We start from the raw sequence: 19,647 nt of genomic DNA, 5'->3' as shown, positions 1-19,647 counted from the left end.
AACTGGGGAAAAAGTTCTCTGAGCTGTGAAAAAGCAGCCGCACTCATTACTCTTCTTTAACATGTGTACATGACATCCCCATTGTCAAGATAATTAATAACACAGGGCTTGGACCTCATTCACCAACCACAGAGCATGTCATGTTCATATGTAAAAGATGAACATTTGGTGATGTGAAATGTGGGATTTGGGGTTTATTGGAAAGACTCCTCAGTTGTGGGCTGCAGGAATAACTGCGGATTATTTAAGTGCAGCATTTGATTCTGCAGTCAAAAAAGAAATGGGAGTGACTCAAAGAACCCATGCTGACTCACTAGAAAATAATATTTTAGAGGACAACAGCTCTCCGCCCTCATTAAAAGACTATGCCATAAAATACTCCAAACAGTCACAAAGTCAGAGCGGGAGAAACAGGAGACCTGTAATTTTGTGTTGCTGCCGATGGACAAATATATGAGTCTACACGTCTACTGCGAACCACAATTACAGTACACTGGATGCATCTGAGCTTGAGGTCCTGTGTAACAGAGGAATGTTTCTTTGTAATGCCTCCACATTTATTACTTTCATAGCCCCCATTTTTCATAATTCCTCTTCTGGAGCACTTTAAGAGCGCTCTGCATCTGGGGGTTTCTGGTAAGGTGCCCCGGGAAGCTCATGAAAGCTGAATAAGAAATAAAGAGGCTTCATGAAAATTGGGCCGACAGCTGTTTGTGTATATTTTTTTTCCATCACCAAAGGATATTTTCAATCTCTCGTATATTTTTAGATGTCATTAATCTGAGCTACCCAGAATTTATTTTTGACATGATTAAGTGCTTTGTCTTGTCTACTTTTACTACAAATGGGGATTTCTTACATTTTCCAAAGTATCTTTTCAACAACCTCAGGAAGATTTGTCTGAACTGCCCACAGTAAGGAGTTTTATGTCATGCACTTCATCAAAACACTTCTTGCAGTAGCTGCATTACATTCTGTGAACTGACGTGAAGGCCAATACAAGACATACTCTTCGAGTTCGATATGATATTTTTCTGTTTTAGTCTATAAGCTGTTTCTCCAAAAGATTCCCAATCATAAGTTTTTATTCATGCTGGTGGCACGACTTACTGGCCACACTGAAACATATCGACAATTATCAGGTGTATTTACAACAAATTTTGGACAGATATATATGATTTCCAGATGATGATGGTGACTGGGGATTTTTTGCTGTAGCGCCACCATGAGGTTGAATAAGATTGTCTAATACTTTGGTTTATGACCAAGTAACTGCAAAACTGACAAACCTCTCATTGTGAGCATGTTAGCTCGCTGACGTTAGCATTTACCTGGAAGCACCAGCTGTGGCTAAGCACAGCCTCACAGAGCTGCTAGCATAGCTGTTGATGAATAAAAATTCAGATGGGTGACACATTAAAGGAAAGACCAGAGTAAAGTATCTTCGTAAGGTGTTGGGCGACATAAAGCATCCCGAACAGCTTCAGTCTAAAGCAAATCTGTCACAGGTGTTCAGTTGTGTTAAGATCTGGTCACCATGAAGGCCATAGAAGATGGTTGGTGAGTGTCCACTCGAGCCCTCCTGCCTGGCATCACCTTCATTCATTATGCTCACAGTAATTTATTCATCTTTCTCCATTACTTTATCACCCATCTACTGTACATACAAGCAAAGAAGACAATGAATGCAGAAAAAAATGAAGGAAAGAAAAAAAAATAGAAGGAAAGAAAGGCAAGAAAAGGACAAGTAAACAGAAAAAGTGCTCTGAGGTCACCTCTTTACCACAGCTTTCCATTTTCCATCAGGCCTCCCCACTGATGCAGGCCTGTCAACGCTCCGCTCTGAGGTGAAACACCCTCGCTAGTTTCTGTTAACTTCCTGGCATCGCTGATCAAATGGAACGGTGTTGGAAAAATGGCTACCACCCCGGCCACGCACACACATACGCACACGCTGGCTAAGTTCACTGTAATGTCAGAAACCCTGGACACAGGCACAGGGCCATACTGGAGTTTGCCATGTCTGCTCGTCCTGTATATCCTCACAATACATGAACCAGCTGTGGAGGAAACTTCTCTTATTTTCTCCTCTTTCTTCTTTTCATCCTCTTCCTTTGACCTCTCCATCCCTTACCTCCCTGACCTCCATGCACCATTCTGCCGTCTCCCTCTCCAAACCTAAACAGCACTCATGCGCTGTTTCTTCTTTTTATATCTCCTCTTCATCTTTCTCTCTTCCACGCTGCAGTTTCCCTCACTCTGCCAGAGCTTATTGGAGAAAGCCATGTGGTTGCAGAGGCTTGAGAGACAGATGATCGTGGTTGCGATGTGTGTTTCCACCGCTGGTCGGGCTGTTCGGAAAGAGTCCTGCTGGGATGGCAAGTTAAATGTGTTGAGAAATGAGTCATGATGCCTGCCCAAGCTGTGTGTATTACTCTGACTGTGTGTCTTGTTCTTGAGCTGGAAAAAAAGTTGTGAAGTATGGACACCCTGCCGTCTTTGTGTCAATTTTACTTACTGTTGAAAAGAAGATTTAGAATTGGGTCCAGGCTGGATTGAAGCTTGTACTACAGATGGTTTAAAGGCTCGTGTCACCCAAATAACCCAAAGACATATATCTAACAATTAGGGATATATAGTAGCTAATATATAAAATATTGTGTATGTTATGAAAGCCCTGGTTTGAATGATGGAGCACACTACCACTGAACCTCTTAAAAAAACATTTGCTCACCAATTGTGTGATTTAAGTAGCTCTTTTACTTACCGCAGCCAGTATACACCAAACACCAGAATTGTTGTGTAAGTAGGTGTTAAGCAAAATGCTCCTTGGTAGCTAGCCATGCTAAAGCTAATGTTATCAGCTGCTACACCAACATCAAAAATGTGAAATTAAACCTTCAGCAAAGTGTGTGTTGCATTCATAGGAATTTGTGCATTGATGACTTTTGTTTGCCCGTCATTATTTCAATGGTGCTGCGTGCACCAGGGGTTTAAGGTGAGGTGTTGTGCACGTAGTGGGAGAAATACAAATCTGACTATGATCTGGATTAAAAATCAAAACAAACAGGAATCAGAGACAACAGGCGGAGAAAAGACTGCTCCCGTGGAGGATTTTGCCCCCGCTGTCTGGCTTCAACTCAAGGACCCGTGACTCACAGTTGAGGAATTGTGCACGAGGCTGCATGGGACCAAAGGCACACCAGGACTCCAGCTGGGACAAATACACAAAGAAACCTCCAAAGGACCCGACACACTCACACACACGCCCCTCCACTATCGAACCCCGCTGCCCTCTCCTCCTTCATCCCTTCATTGCATCATTCCTCTCACGCTCTCCCAAGGTCTCTTTTTTGTGGTTGTTCTAAGCACAACATCAATGGTGTTTGAGAGACTGTGTTGCAGACCACGACCCCCCCTCCCCCTCTGCCTTCTTGCATTGATCTTGTCATCACCCAGATGCAGATTTTTCTAAGTGACCCCCTCAGGTCTGCTGATGAGACCCCCATAACTCTTCTTTAAAGGGTGATTGTCTCCCTTTACTCCCCAGGGAGAAAGCATTTAAACTCTTCTCACATTACAAAACGCTCCAGCGGCATCTGATGTACGATCAGGCTGAAAAGAGGCAACGAGGCAAGACTCTAAGCAAACCCTGAAAAGTTCCGCGATCTTAATTTGAGGGCACTCGGTTTCAACCATCAGTCTCACGCTCCTCCTCGAACATGGTGATCCTATGGAGCCAAAGTAAACTCGTCCACCGCTCCAAAAACCAGATCTCCCCAATCAGGAAATTAAACCTGGCAGGGGGAGGTCAAGCAAGGGGAAAATATGACCAAAGGAAAGAAGGGGAAAGTCATCGTGATGGCCTGAGACTTTCCTCTTTCTCCTCTGTATCTGTAGGAGCCGATCTTTCTTCTTTCGCTTTCATCTCTTTTTATCTTTTAAATCTTCTTTCCCTTGTTCTTTCCATTTCTTCTTACAGAACAGTCATGGCCTTTGCTGTCATCGCTAATGATAAAATGCTCTTGCATCTCTAAGTTCCTTCAAATTGAGGCCATTTGAAAACAAAAACCAGGTAATTTGACACACTGGTTACCAAAATGAGAACATGTGGATCCTCTATATTTCAGAAATTATCTGCCGTTTCTTTTTCTTTCACTTTTCTTTAAGAGCAGAAAGGGTGAAAATTAAAGAGGACACTTTAGGAATGCGCCCGGGACTGTCCAATTTATCATTTTTATTCTCTATTATGAAACAGAGAGTGCACAGATCTGTCCTCTCAGAGCTCCACAGAGGAGGCTAAAGCCACTCAGTCTGCAACCAGTTTTTAATCGAAAAACATCTAGTTTCCTATAGCCTTGCAGATCACGGTGATCTGCTTAATATATCATCAAGTTTCCAGGCTCGGAAGGGTTTTACTGCTCAGGTTAGAGTCAGCTTTGGATCAGACACAAAGCCAGACAGAGGAAAGAAGAAAAGTAAAGAAGAAGTCGAGAAAAGAGAGAAGTTCCAGTGATGATCAGCAGGTTGATGAATGCGCAGCAGCAGTTTGTCTAATGTGGACAGCAGGATCCTGATCCCTCACAGATGGTCCTGATCCATCACACAGTGACTCAATAGTGGAGGACATGCTAGAGTGGCAAACAGAAAATAATGAAGTTCATTGTCCCGGAACTTGTGTACAGCAGATTGTTTCTGTCTGCTGTGGTGATTTATGTTACGTTAAATTTCAGATACACCCCCCAGAAAAAACTAGATTATGTCCATTGCTCAACATTTGAAGTGTGAGACTGCATCCAGTTGGAAGCATGAAGGCTAACGACTGAAATACCAGCCTGAATTCAAACTGGTCTGTCTCTCACAGTTTCCACTCACGCCTCAGCCTTCACATCTCCATCACTATGGATGGACGGTAAATTCCATCTCTGTGTCCAAAATGTCAATTCAAATAGACTGAACTTTCACTGGTTTCAATGGGCTGTTTGTGTGGTAACCATCGAAACCAAACAGTCTGAAAACATGAAGGCTTTCTGTCCTCAGATTCTGCAGGATTTGGTGGAGGAGAGCCAGTTTTGGGGGGGGGGGGGGGGGGGGGTCATCCCACACAGTGGCTGTTGCTCGTCCACCAGACACTTGCCGCCTCATAAGAGCGCCCTTGATAGCAACACCTCCGCGGTTCATATCTGAAGCGTTGCCTCAGCTCTGCCATCAGCTGCAGCCTGATGACCTCACCTCTTTAGACGTCAACTCTCCCACTGTGGGGCAGACAAATCTACGTGCAGTCCTTTTTATGTCTCTGTGGATGGAAGCGTGAAAGATTGGAGGGTAGGTGGGCGAAGAGAAGCGCGCACACAAAGACACACGCTGTCCTTTGGTTGCTCTGCGTGATGTCCTGGTGTTACCCTTTTGGAAGCTGGATGCTTTCCCACTTATCAGCCAACGCCATTGCAACAGAAACCTGCGAAGAACCACAGAATTCCCCTCTGATCTGTTTTTTTTTTTTTTTTTTTTAATATGAAATGTGAACTGCCACTACTTGAAAGTAAAAGAGGAATCCAAGTGACGCTGTTGTGGATTAATCACAGCATTTTATCAGCATGAGAAATAAGTTGCACACCCTTAGCTTCACCAAAGCATGTAATTCTCTGCCTTTTAAAGAAGGACATAAATCATGTGGACCACTGCATATGCATGGACAGTAGGCCCATTCAGCAGTGCTGTAAGTAATGTATTTTATCATTGCTGCCAGCCAGTAAGTCATGTACTTTTTGGTGAGTAAATGCAACTGGGGTCAATTACTGATAATCTAAATGGGAGTTGGGGGTCGGCTTAAATACCAGTAATTCAGTTATCACTACTTTCTGAAAAATCCACGGCCCAAAATGATAGCTTTATTCCAAATACTGGATAGTTCATACAGTGGAGTTATGATGTGATGATGACTTTATCTTCGTACCAGTGGGAGGAGGCAGGAACGAAGCTTTATCCCATTCCTAATGTGAAAACCTGCCAAATGCACAAATCCACACACACACATACATACATACAATCATACAAAGCCACCAGTGCAGTGTATGATTTGTTAACTGCAGCTATGTGAGTGTTTTGGCACGTCCAGTGGGCGGCAGTTAGTGGGATATCATGTGACGCTAAAGTGTCATCTTTCCCAGCTAACAGGATTAAAAATAAATGCTGTCTTTCTTTTTTTTCTTCAGTTTCTTTTCAAACATTCACACTCTGTCATAATTACGCTGGATCTTCTGTGGAAAATCTGTCAGCAAATAGAAATTCATGCTTCTCAGCAGAAATGACTGTATGCTTCAACGCCCGGGTGTCAGATGGCTCAAGATTTATCTTACTCTCTCTCTCTCGCTCTGATGGGTGTTGTCTTTCAGGTCGAGTTCAGGAGACAGAGTGTGGTCGCCAACAGTTAGCGAGGATGGCAAGACAAGCCCTTACATGGAGCCTGACTCACAGGTAACCACTGTTTACTCTGGATTTACCCAAGCACAAGTCACAAGGGTTTCTTAAGATTCACATTCACACCCACCAGGATGCTGTCAGGACTGATCTGCCTGAATCTCTCATGCTGCCAAGGCCTCACTGGTTGGGGTTTGGTCAGGCCTTGGCTGGAAAATAGTCTTAAAATTACTCACCGGCCCACAAATGAGAAAAAGGACTAATCAGTGAAGTTAGATGGTGAATTCTTTGGTTGGCTCTTGGACCTCCATTTTATAGGGTTGTCTGTCTCTGGCCTAGTGGTGAGGCCTCGTATATTATAATGAAACAACAACACTGGAGTTGTTGAAGTGGGAAGGGTCACTGGTTCCAGAAATGTTTTTTTATTCCCATTTGAAAATGTTTTTTAAATGATATCTTTAGATTTACTTAACATGGGAACATGTGACCCTCCCTGATGCTGTCATGATCCCGCAGGTTTATGTGATGACCACCAGTTTAAATTATTTCAGTATTTTCAGCCCCTCTCATCTCACAACTCCGCAGGCTTCAATCCCCACTGAGGTTTTATGACATCAGCTTCAGTGTTTTGGAAATAAAATGTCTAATCGATCATTTTTAGCATCCACAGTTCATGTGGCTATGAACAAGAGCAAGTAGCTAGAAAATGGATGGATGAAAATAAATGTTGAATTCATCACAAACTAAACATCTACTGAGATAAGAGAAGAAGAGCAGTCAGTGGCTGATATATTGATCCATTCCTACCATTAACAGCAACAACGACATAGGTCATACCCTGATAAAGAGGCCTTGATCAAACATTGAAAGGATCAGTCCATCCATCCTCTCGCCCCTTGTGGTAACAAGCATGCAAGGAATTCTGGTTTGAAATGTTCATTGTTGAGTAACTCTGGATGAGACGTCAACAACAGTAAGTTCTCATTATGCATATTTAATGCTGAGTACCTCTGTCATTAGGGTCCTTTGCTACCTACAGCATCAGCCACAAGAGAGGATAACTCACATCTGGGGTCCTGACTTTAAAGCACAGTTCACTGGGTGTGAGACCCAAGTCTTCTCGGTCTGTTTATATCGTAAACAGAATCCATGGAAACAGGCACAACACTCGATCCGTGAATTGCATGTACACTATCATTCACATGATTGGAAATGAGATAATGCATCCCACTGTTCACTGGAACGGTTTTGAAATAGTATCTTGATTGTTCTCCAATTGCACATGCTGCCAAACGGATATTCAAGGCATGATGAACTTGAACAGATGATCTTTTCCAAGTTTTCCAGAGCTGGCAGGCCAACAGGTTTCTGAGCACAGAGAGAATAGGAGGTGTGTGTGCCATATGCTGTGAATATGGAGACTTATGTGACAGACAATGAGCATATTGTGACTCAGGCATGTGAGCGTCCGTTTGTCAAGTATTGTGTCGTGGTGGAGTCAGGACTGATCTGTGTGTCTCTCAGCCCTCGCTGTGGTGGGGTCTCTTTGTCTGAAAAGGGTGGAACAGACACACAAAGACGAAGAAGTGAAATCCATCTGTCCACTCACCGGTGGGAGTTTCACACCTTACCAGAAGGTATTGTCTTCAGTGGCAGAGACAGACGTGAAAGAGGCTTCAGTGCGTGTAATTCATCAAACTGGTTTGTGGTCGTGGGATCAGAAGTCTCATCAGATGGTTTCACATTAAGAGTTTCAGCAGTATCCTGGGGGACTTTTATTCTGAAATTACCAAGCTTGTGTTAAGTGGTATTTTAGTGTATCTCAGACCATGGCCGCAGAAATGACATTAAATGTATGACAGGACATGTCAGCCCACAGTCTAACCACTGTTCTGAGTCAGTGTTTCACTGTGGGTAATCCTCCTTTATTTATTAGTAAAGCTCCCTGTTTTCTTTTCTCAATGGGCTGGGTCCAACACTAAATATCTACTGGATGGATTGTCATAATTTGTCCAATACTTTGGTTCATGTCCAAAAACCTGTACTTTGTGTGCTGATTGGCAAATGCTAGCACGCTCACAGAGGTGCTAGTTTGGCTGTGCACTTTTAGTCCTGTTCACTCTTGAATGCTGCTGCTTGATGCTGCATCATCAGAAAATAACTCTCAGTGGAAACAGATGATGATCTGAACACAGCCTACCACTCCACCACTGACTCAAGTCAACCGAAAAACCCCTTTAAAACTACCATTAACATGTTAACAAAAAGACATACAAACAACCAAGAGAATAAATCAAAGCTAACAGAAGACATGAGGTCAATAAACAACACAAAATCCCAGTCTGAGAGTCCCCGTATCAGATGCTTTTCTTCTGCTGCAGATGCTTCAGTGTCAGCTCAGGTGCACCTCGTTAAGCAGTCAGATGCAGCACACCTGGGCAGAGTTTGAGAGGACAAGAGAGGAAAAGGGAAAAGCAGCACAGCCTTAACAATGACCATAGTGTTAGAGTAAAAGCATAAATAAGGAACTGAAGAAAAAAGAAATTCCCCTCTGCTCTCTCCATTTGTTTTCTTCTCCTCAGTTTCAGCTGAGGTGTGTGCTCATTAAATCATGCATTGTATGCCACCATCTGTGGCTGTCCCAAAAAAAAGTTTGTATGCACTGCTGAAAGTTCAGGATTTTAACAGCCTGTAAGTCACCAAGCCTTCCCTGTCCAGTGCGTGGTCTGAACTCTGCTGCAGCAGCCTTCGTTTCACAATCTCCGCACCAGCTTGGGTCTTGCTTGTTTAGCATGAGGAAATACCTAACCTGAGTGAGAGGAGCCATCAGCTGCAAATGTTTATACAAACAGACATGCACGAGAGGACAGCTTTGCCTGTGGGTAATATGAGAGCAGCAAATCTGTCCTTTCGTGCTCTTTTCTCTCTCTCGCTGTATCTCTGTAACATCTTATCCAGCCCTTCCTCTCCCCCTCGCTGAAGTCTAAAAATGTTCCCTGGCGTCACATTTAATGAAGTGAACCTGGATGGCTGGAAACTGCCAAGTCAGGGCCACTTTATCGTCACGCTCAGGTGGACTCTTCTTAGCATGAAAAGAGGAAACATCCGTTCCCTGGGGTCGCATAAAAGACCAAGGCTCTTCTCTTTCTTTGCTTCCTGCTGTATTCAGATACGGCTTGAAGGGCTACGCTGGCACACAACAATGCCGATTGTTCCTCAGACACGGTGGAAACAAAAGCTGCGCCGGGGCCTCTCTCACGCCGGCTGAACCAAATCCAACTGAACCAGTTCGGACAGCAAAAATGATGGAAATTTGTCCGACAACACGATTTCTGATCATGCTGGCAAAGATTTGAAGCAGTGTGTTTACAACTTACCTATCATAACGTGGCGTGACCTGTAACATTAGGACTCATGGTGAAGAAGTACACTTTGACTCCCCCTCCGCTCAACAAGCTCAAAGCATCTGTAAAACAGTGGACATTCAAACACGCTGTCATAATATGGAGTGGCAGCTATGTCAGTGTTTTAATTTTGTGTTTATGTGCTGTTGTATGTTTTCTTTAGTTTTTTATATGCTACAAAACTGATGAAAATTAGCCGGTAAGGCTAATATATGCTAAATGTGCTCATCTTAATTGCATTGCATTGTTAAATGAAAATAAATACCGGGACACTCTCACCCAACCGGTCGAGGCGGATGGCCGCCCACCCAGAGTCTGGTTCTGCTCGAGGTTTCTGCCTGTTAAAAGGAAGTTTTTCCTCGCCACTGTCGCCAAGTGCTTGCTCATGGGGGAATTGTTGGTTTCTTTGTAGATAAAAGAGCTTGGTCTGTACCAGCTCTATATGGAAAGTGTCCTGAGACAACTTCTGTTGTGATTTGGCGCTATACAAATAAAATTGAATTGAAAATTGAATTGAATTGTTCCTCCGGAAAATGACCACACATATTTCCAGCTACACATGCATCCATCTGTGTTTTTACAAATGGACTCCGTTAGCTAAGACTTTTGCAAAAGGAGCATCACAAATGCTACTAGCCCAATAAAGAGCGTCTGAATAATGACGCCATTCTTTGGGACATTCTGTATTTAACATTTCCCTTTTCATTCACGGACTGCTTGTTGTTGACCGCTGGCCCATGTTGGAAATTCCAGTCTCACTTGTGGGAATTAGCTACTGAGCAGGAAGTGACACATGGAAGCTATGAGGTGTTTCCTTTCACCTTGGGAACACGGGAGTCTCTTGTAAAAGTCGATGAGGAAATGCGGCATTGTTGGATAAAAGTAAGTGTATGACTCGATAGTGTTGACGTGACTTTTTGCAGCAGCGTTTTGAGTCTTTCTTATTATCAGTTTGGGGAATTCAGTGGAACTGTATGATGTGTTTCCAAAAAACTGTGCTCATGTCTTGGCAAGACTGTCCACAGACTACCGGACGTCATGCACAACTTCCTGAAATAGAAATAATTTGATAAAGAGGGGTGGCAGGGATGAGATAATGATGAGGTGTCATAAGTAAAACATGATGTGCATGTGTAGGTTTGACAACCACATTTTTATTTAAGCTCCGCTGTGTAGTCCTGGGAAGACAAATGAGTTGTAAAGAGATGCTTCCACATTTCATGCAAAAGAATACAGTGCACTCGAGAAAGAGGATGTTAAGACAATATCAAGCAAAAACATAAAAGAGGTGCGGTGAATGATCTCTGTCACGGATCCAATCAGCAGCTTTTAGCATTGAAGTTCTTTTCACTGGAGACTGAAGGCCTGACCTACAGCATTGTTTGCCAGATGTTTTCTGTCAGACCCACCTTTGGAAGCTGAAAAGAATGAATTCCTCTTTGCGTGTAATGATGTATTTTACTAATAACTACTATCACCTGTTCCAAACAGGTGTTTTTGGAGCATTCCACAACTTTTTATGTTAGCTAAAAACAAATATCTGTAGCCTATCAGTGTTATGGTTGGTACGCAGGAGGAGGACGTTTAACGGATAGCATTTACACCTACCGAACATCCAAATACAACGTCAGCCAGACCCCCTCCAAGTATACACCCAACTTTGAATCTGAACCTGAACAGAAGGCAGTCCGAAGCAGTGCCATAACGTCTCTTTTAGGAATAAAAGATAAGAAGCCAAACAGACATTGGATAACAGAATGGCTGATTTTGGCACCTGATGCGAGTTTTCAGGGGTCGTGACAGAGCTGCATCACTGCCTTTGCTGTGAGAGGTCTTTCATGCCCTTGCTTAGCAGCTCTGCTTTGCTCCTGACCTCATCTGATTCTCATTGTTCATCTGCTATTTTCATCAGTGGTGTTCAACTGTGAGCGGTCAAATAAGGGAATTATCACTCTGGCCATCGTCAAGATGGAAATTACTTCAGGCTGTGAGAGATGTCCTTAGATAAAATAATGTCTGGTGGCTTTAGTATAGATACTGCTGCCAACTTCAAAACCTCATCACATGTCTTAAATCCAAACCTTTTTCCAATGAGAAAGACAGTTTAAGGGAGAAAATGACTGTCTGCCTTGTAAATGGTTATCTCGTTGTACATCTGTCGGTCCTGCTCTTGGAGCAGCTTTAAGCAGAAGTAAAGCAATACCACCAGTTCCTGACATGTCAGGTTTTTTTAAATTCCTTCCCTTAAATTACACAGTGGCAGCTTCAAGTAGGTGGGAATGGCCTTTTGGTCAGTGTTAAAGCCTAACAGTATTTTTTGGCGAGCAATATCAGAATGCCACTGATGGCAGCTACCCTGTTATTAAAGTGATAGCCATTGTGGCCGAGCACTATGGCCTTGTGGAAAGAATGAGGCTTCACAATGCGGAAGCTGAGGGGTCTGGATCACACGTCACAGAGGCTTCCAGTCTCAAGCCCAGGAGCTGGCAGCTGAAGTCCAACTCTCCAAGCTAACATTAACAGGAGCTGACAGACAAAGTCCTTGCATGACTTACGGGCTGTAATTCCTTTGGAATTTTACTTCAGACACAAAAAATGTTTGCATGATACAGATTTGTTTTATGAATGGAACAAGGCCGTTGCTTTCCAATAACTGCCGTTAAGAATCATTTGTCTTTTAAAATCGCATGATAGTAATAAGTTTAAAGCTTGATCGAGTTCAAGATTTGTAAACGTAATTTGTCAAAGATGCTTATTTAGGATAAAAAGACAAGTACTCCAGTTAGGATGATAGATTTTGTTGAAAAACTGGATAAACATTTACATCATAAAGATCCTGAATATGTTTCAACAATATGGGGCCAGTGAAGAGTTTAGGGGATTCTCATAGGTTGACAAAACATGTTTGCTGGGTCCACTGCTGCTTAATCCCCTGCCAGGGAATCTCAGACCAGTGTAGCGTTACTGGGAAGTCTCTTTAGCAGCTCTACATTCATTACACAGCAGGTCCTTTAGACCACAGACCTATGACCCCACTTATTTGGTTGTTTGTGTTCACTAATCAGTCAGTAATCCGCAGAAATGTCCAAAACAGTCTCTAGGTTTTCCTAATGGAGCCCTCTGTGCTCCGCTTGGCTGTCGGTGTGCTGGCGAGTTGACGGGGTCATTGAGAGCACTCTTTGGTGGGGGAGGAAGGTCCAGAGAGGCTGCAGCCGTCCAGACTCATTCAGATTTGGAAGATTTTGAATAGAAACCATCCAGCTGTTTTCAGCTGCTTTTCTGGGTCTGGGAAGCAGGACAAGTGACACAGATCCTTAAACCCTGAAACGACCTGAACCTGCACAAAAACAGGCTTGTATTTTTAAGGTTTTAGTCATCTTTAACCAAACGTTAACCGATCTATTGAGAAGTGAGGTTTTGAGAGGAGCAACAGAAAGGGCAACCGTGTGGGTCCATAGTGAACCACATTACATAAACGATTTATCTGGAGGTGAAAACAGGGCCAAGTGTTTTAGTTTAACCCATTGTACTTCTACTGATTTCAATGAAGTTGCTGCAATTGGTGGATTTGCTGATGTGAAGTTTTCATGTTGAGTTCAACTTAGTGAACTTACAAATTTACACCCTTGACCAGTAGCAGTAAACTTTTAGAAAAACTAAACTTTCTTTGACAAAAATGAAGGATTATTAATAAGTGCCAGTAATTTCCTTCCATAGTTGTGCCGTCATATGTTAAGGAGCTCAGTCATTCACAAACAAGCTTATCTTTTGCTTCTTGCTGTGAACATTGTTAGCTAACTTTAACCCATGCGGTTTTCTCTACAACATGATGTGCAATTAGTCCGGACTGAGTCATGTTGTTGCTCTCTCTTTACTGTTCACACTTGAAGTTAAATTACTTTCACCTGAAACTTTCAGGCTGTAGTAAAATACTGTAATTGGCTACATCACATACAGTTTCATTCAACTCAGTGGTGAGCTGGCACGATTGGTATGGAAGTAAAAGGGTCTTAATAGCTTTATTTAACAGAGGAAATTGATGAAATGCATCTCATGCTCAATGAATTCTAATGCTACATCCATCTTCCCTCGAGCATTTCTTCTCTCTGAGACAGGCTCATGGCCAGAAGCCTTAAAAACCATTTTCCCGTCTTTCTGCTGCCCCCCACCTCAGCTCCCTGCTTCCTCCTCTCTCGCCCGTCTGTCTGTCCTCCCAGCGAGACACCCAGGGCCAGGCCTAGGGAGCCATAAAGGGACAGTTTGTGTTTGGTTAGTGGTGCAGAGCGCCATGTGAAAAGCTTAATTTCAAAGGTCCGGGGGGATTAAACCATGCAGGAGGCAGAAAAGAAGGAGGTGGTGTGCGTGTGTGTGTGTGTGTGTGTGTGTGTGTGTGTGTGTGTGTGTGTGTGTGTGTGTGTGTGTGTGTGTGTGTGTGTGTGTGCTATCATGAATTTGTGTATGCGTGAGGCAGGCATGCAAGGTCTCGGTCCTCAGTTAAAGACAGACATATGATTTCAATTAGGGTCCTCCACCTTTTTCTCCTCCTCCTCTCGTCCGTCTTCCCCTCTCTGACCAAACTGTGGCTGTGGATCGAGGTACCAGAGCTGGAGCCGCAGTCTTCTCCTAGTCAGGCCTTTATTAATCAGACTAACTTTTACTCTGGTTGATGAATGGGGGAACTTGTTGTGTCTTGGCTGAATGCACCTCAGTTAACGCAGTGTATAAGAGCTGAGAGAGGTAAAATACACATACACGCATACTTTCTTTCCTTTGTTTCCTTGTCTCTTTCTTTGCTTCTGTGGTGCGCACATGCATGGCCAGCCATCCTGAATCATTAGCCATGCTTAGTTACTACTGTAAAACAGGTCAGTGAAGTCAGATGGCAGCCTGAATTTATGTGCATACATCAGTAGACTATGCTGGTTCTCATAAATAGTTATTGCTTTTAGTTCTCCTTTTCCTCCTTTCTCTGTCTTTTTTTCCCCCCTTTCGAAGCTTCTCCTCCTACGAGCCAAGAGGAATACAGTCAAGATTTGGGAGAAAATGAAAGAGTAGCCAATCTCTAAGAAAAATTAGGAAATAGATGATCTCACAGATGGCCTTTTTCAGCAACCTTGTTATGTTGAGTTTCTGTTGGAGATAGACTAGAGCTGCTCATATTTAAACTGTTTTGACTCCTTTGGGAAAACAAGATAAGGTCACCAAGGGAATTGGGGTGATAAGGCATTCACCAGATTAACATGACTGTCACTGTAGAACACAAAATCTCCATTAGATGTGAAAAGGTAGGGTAAATCTTTTTAGTGAGACAGTCTGCTTACAGCTGATTCTTGTAATAAAGCGAAACCAAGCCATTATACCTTTAGTGCAACTTGAAAGCACTTACAGGTCCTGAATGTTACCAAACTGGCATTTTTATAAGGCAAGCACCAGATGTGCTGCCTTATAAATCTGCCAACCACCCAAAGCACATATCTGTGCAACAGACATGTGTGGCCAGAGAGGAAAGAGTGTTATGAGAAAGAAAGACAAAAGCAATGTTTGGGGAGGGGGGTTCAGTTTCAGCTGAAACAGAAAGGGGTTACACCCTGTCAGGCAGGAGTGTGAGGGTGAAAATGGGTGAACATGTATTCTCTGCTGACAACAGTGAAACACCTAAACGGAAGGGGTTTTTTCCTCCTTGCAGGAGTGAGTTGGGGCTGCAGGATGAAGGAATTTATCAATATATAGATTCTTTCTGTTTGATTGTTTTTCCGTTATCACTTTAACCCATTATTTGTAATCTGAAGTAACTTTGTACTTTGTACAGTGCTGAGGTAAGAAAGCATTTCCATTGTATGCTACTTTACCCTTCTGCTACATCCACCTGGTACTGGTAAATATATTTGACAGCTTTAGTTAAACTAAAGGTTCTCCCTTTTTTTCCTGTTAAAGGACATGTTGATTCTGAGTCAAGGCTGTAAGGATGGAGCTTGTCGTGTGTTGCTCAGATTGAGCCCACATGGGATAAATTAGCACCTGTTTACACCTGGTGTTAGCATGTGCCCTGGATGATCCAATCATAAGCTGACAGCTCTGAGTGCGTGAGCCCACACCTGGCATTAGGATGCATCTCAAGTGACCACCACTCTGCTCTGTATGCAAATAAATATAAACAGTGCGACAAACTGACAGTTTTTTACAAGAAAGAAATAATGTATGGCCTTTAATGCAGAATTTCCAAGAAGGCAGGTGTGATTAAGAGTTTAGTTTAGTTTATTTTCTCCTTACTCAACAACTTTCAAAACTGCAGAATTTTTAAGGTAGTCTGGAATATTGCGGTTACTAGTTCAGTGGTAAAATCAGCTGAAACAGACAGATTGTTCACAAACATCCTCTGTTTATCTTGGCAGGTAGTCTTGGCAGTGTGTTGTTTTGTGTACTTACAAAGAGGACGTCAGTTGAGTAGGCGGTCCGTCAGTGTGGCCCAGGACACATTCATACTGCTAAAATAATGTGGCCACATGTGACCCACACCACCTCTGAAAATGGAGCTATCAGATCTCAGTGCATCTTGGATGCATTCACACCTGTATTTAGAGCCATCACAATAATCCACTTGTTTATCAGATCACTCAGGATTCATGTGCACACCAGCTACAAACAGGCTCTTAGTGATTCTGGGCTCTGTAAGTAACATTGGCTAGAACAGGATAATTTCCCCTCTGGTCTATAAAACAAGACTGAATGTTTTTTCTGTGTTTTTCTTTGTCCTTTATCTTTCTTTAAATACATCACCATACATGCATAGCATGCGATTACCTGCTCTGCTCTGCTCTGCTCTGCTCTGCATGTCATGTTTGTACAGATTAGCAGTCATAAATGTCTTTACTGTCATGCCACTGCAGGGGCGTGTAACATAATACACTCTCAGGGATTTTCCTCCACTTGCCTCCTTTATTCTGTGAACGCAGACATGAATAAGCTCGTCTGACAGTCATACAGTTATTGTAGTGATACTGTATAATGGATTTGCCTTAAAACTAAAAAGACATGTAGGGACAGCGATTTATTTCTAAAGAACTTCACCCTTCCAGTTCTGGATATGTTCTCAGGATATGAAGAACGTACGATGAATGAAGCGGTGAAATAAAAGATAGGTAGGTTCAAAAGGGCAGGCAGCAAACCAACCCTCCTTAGACACAGTAAGCAGTCATTGAAGTATAAGTTCCAGACTCAGACGAGCTGTGTGGATGATCAATAATATATTAATGTTATTAATCAGAAGATTTTAATATCCCCAGAAGTGTTTTCCTTGAGAGGATTGCAAAATAGACTCTGCAGTGGAGTCCGTAGGCGTCTACAAGGAGTTTTGAAAGCATTTTCAGTGTAAAATTCCAGTTGAGTAACATCCAAATATCATTATTCCTTCCATATTTACAAAACACAGAGGCTGGGGTAACCTTTGATTAAAATCACATGAGGTCCAGCATGTGTGCAAACAGGCCTAAAGATAACGAATAAAAACTGGTTTGGCCCGTGTGGCCCTGCGGTGAGAACCAGGCTTCAGAGTGTCTGGTTTACTCGGAGAAGGAGCCACAGAGAGATGGGTGTTTCTGACATCCTGCCCAAACAGGGTTTGGCCGTGGGAGAGAAGCAGCGTTGAGCTCTTGCTCCCCGGCCCGCTTCTCCGAACTCTAACCATGAATGGCTATCAGCATTTTGTTCAGGGGGATTCAGGATTCATCCATCCCCACTGTCCGAGGTTTCTGGGCAGGGTAGGAAGAGGTGGTTTTGAATTTCTTGAAAGTCATCTGTCTTAACTGCAGGAGGCAGGGCAATGACAGAGCGCTTTTCCAAGTTCAAGATGTGGGCTTGTTGGTGTAGAGGAGAGGAGGTCTCCAGCACGCTGAAAAGTACTGATTACAGAAGACCTGTGCGTGTGCGTGTTTGTGTGTGTGCATGTGTGGTCCAGGCAAGGGCCGAGGACAGGATGACATCCAGCAGACCCATCTGTTGAAATGACAGGGGTCCTGTCTGGAGAAGCTGTGAACCTCCACCTCCTGCGGCTGAGGCACTTTAAAACAAGCTCAAAACACACACAGCAACACACAGTCTCACCACATGCACGCACACTCATTCCAGTGGCTCATAGTTACAACATTCTGACTGTCTCCCATCCTGCCGCATTGCTTAACTTGTAAACAAGTCACTTCGTTTCACTTGAAATGTTTATCATCTCAAGTTATGATAAAGTGCAGCCCTGTTTGGTCATTCAAAGTGCTGGCTATCTCTGAAATTGAATTTCAAAGCACTAAAGCACTATCAGAGGTGGTGACATCATCGCAAGCCGTGCAATAAAACTTTATCTGTAAAGTTCAGTCTGTGAGACGGACGAGACGGGCTGGCAGAGAGCGGCGTTATCGCTGGAGTGTGCTGATAGCTGTGGTAAACACTGAGACGCTTGTGATATCACTGTGGAGTTTGTGCACATGCATGAGAAAGGGCGTCGACCTCAGCATAAACACACTCGCTGAGTATACAGTGGTGTAAGTGTAGGTGTCTGCCCTGCATTATTCCAGCAGATTCTTCAAAACAGCTCCAGCAGAGCAGCGATGTGGCAAAAATGTAGAAAGTCCACAACAGCGAAAAAAAGACAATAATTTAATCCTTTACAGTATCTCGGCTTCTATAAACTCATCAAAACACAGAAGAAGCAGCCAGAAAACAAAGCATTTTTTCAATATTTACACCCCCACAAGTTAATTTGTTTTGACAGAAACATCTGCAGGAAATCTAATGCAAGCTCCTTCTTAATAGGCCTTGCCATTAAAGAGGGAAAGGCAGAAATGGAGTGGAAAAAGCTTTTCTCTCTGTCGCCACCGCTGCAAAGCCTCATTTGGGAACAACCACATTTTCGCCTCTGAAGAATTGTGGCTTTCTGCTCAGGGCACCACGGGGCTTGTTTTCTCGTTCCTCTCCTCTTTTTACTCTCATTTCCTGAACCAAAACATAATGGGGCATTCTGTAATAGGGCCATTACCCCTTTTCTCTTCTCTCCTCCCAACATGAGTAATTCTTCCTTTGATGCAACATTTCTCTTCTTACAATCCATGTTTGTCTCTTTTTGAAGCAGTTCCATACAGCAAACAGTGGATGTCTTGTAAATGTGTCCCTGTTTTTTTTTGTCCTTTCTTTGTAGAATTTCCGACCCATCACCAGCGGATATGGCGGTTACAGCCGTAAACCTTCGTACACCTCTGAACCGCAGTCCCCTCAGGCCCTCCAGTCCCCACAGGCCCTTCAGTCCCCGCAGGCACTCCAGTCCCCGCAGGCGCTCAGGTCCCAGCAGGCCTTCCAGTCCCCGCAGGCTCCCCAGCCCACTCACCTGAACAACGGCCACTCCAGACCCAACAACGGCCACAGCTATGGATACGGCAACGGAACCGGGCACGCTCAGTACAACAACCCAGCAGGTCTATATGCTCAAAATGGCAGCAATGGTGACAGATCTCTGCCGAGCAAGATGGGAGGCCTGAGCCTGAATGCCACACACAGGTGAGGTGATCAAAGTGTGCAGCAAAGAGTAAAACACAAACAAAAGGAGATCTCATGTACTGTAATGATAATTGAAGAAAATCCAGCGTTACATGAACTAACTTAAGAAATTCTTTATTCTGTTAAACAGCAAACTTTATCTGTGCCGTAGAAACTATTCAGGCATGTCGTCTTATCTCCCCGTTTCATACCAATTTTGTTAGAAAATCACACGGGGAACGAGTGGCTTCCGCTTCTTAAAGCATGACCAGCATGTTGCGATGCTCCACCATGCATGTGCAGACTC

At 43.5% G+C, this 19,647-nt stretch overlaps 1 protein-coding gene across 1 annotated transcript in view; it reads left to right on the top strand.

The window, feature by feature from the left end:
• Nucleotides 1–19,647, top strand: part of pdlim4 (PDZ and LIM domain 4) — a 45,450-nt gene that overhangs the window by 13,540 nt on the left and 12,263 nt on the right. The window contains exons 3-4 of the mRNA XM_070983625.1: nt 6,396–6,477; nt 19,006–19,361. Of these exons, the coding sequence (XP_070839726.1) occupies nt 6,396–6,477; nt 19,006–19,361 (438 nt within the window). The remainder of the gene's footprint in view (nt 1–6,395; nt 6,478–19,005; nt 19,362–19,647) is intronic.

Source organism: Chaetodon trifascialis, chromosome 16 (genome assembly GCF_039877785.1).
Source record: "Chaetodon trifascialis isolate fChaTrf1 chromosome 16, fChaTrf1.hap1, whole genome shotgun sequence".
In the NCBI taxonomy this organism is placed as follows: domain Eukaryota; kingdom Metazoa; phylum Chordata; class Actinopteri; order Chaetodontiformes; family Chaetodontidae; genus Chaetodon; species Chaetodon trifascialis.
The sequence above is the reverse complement of the archived record's forward strand: the minus strand, read 5'-3'. Positions and strand labels throughout refer to the sequence as shown.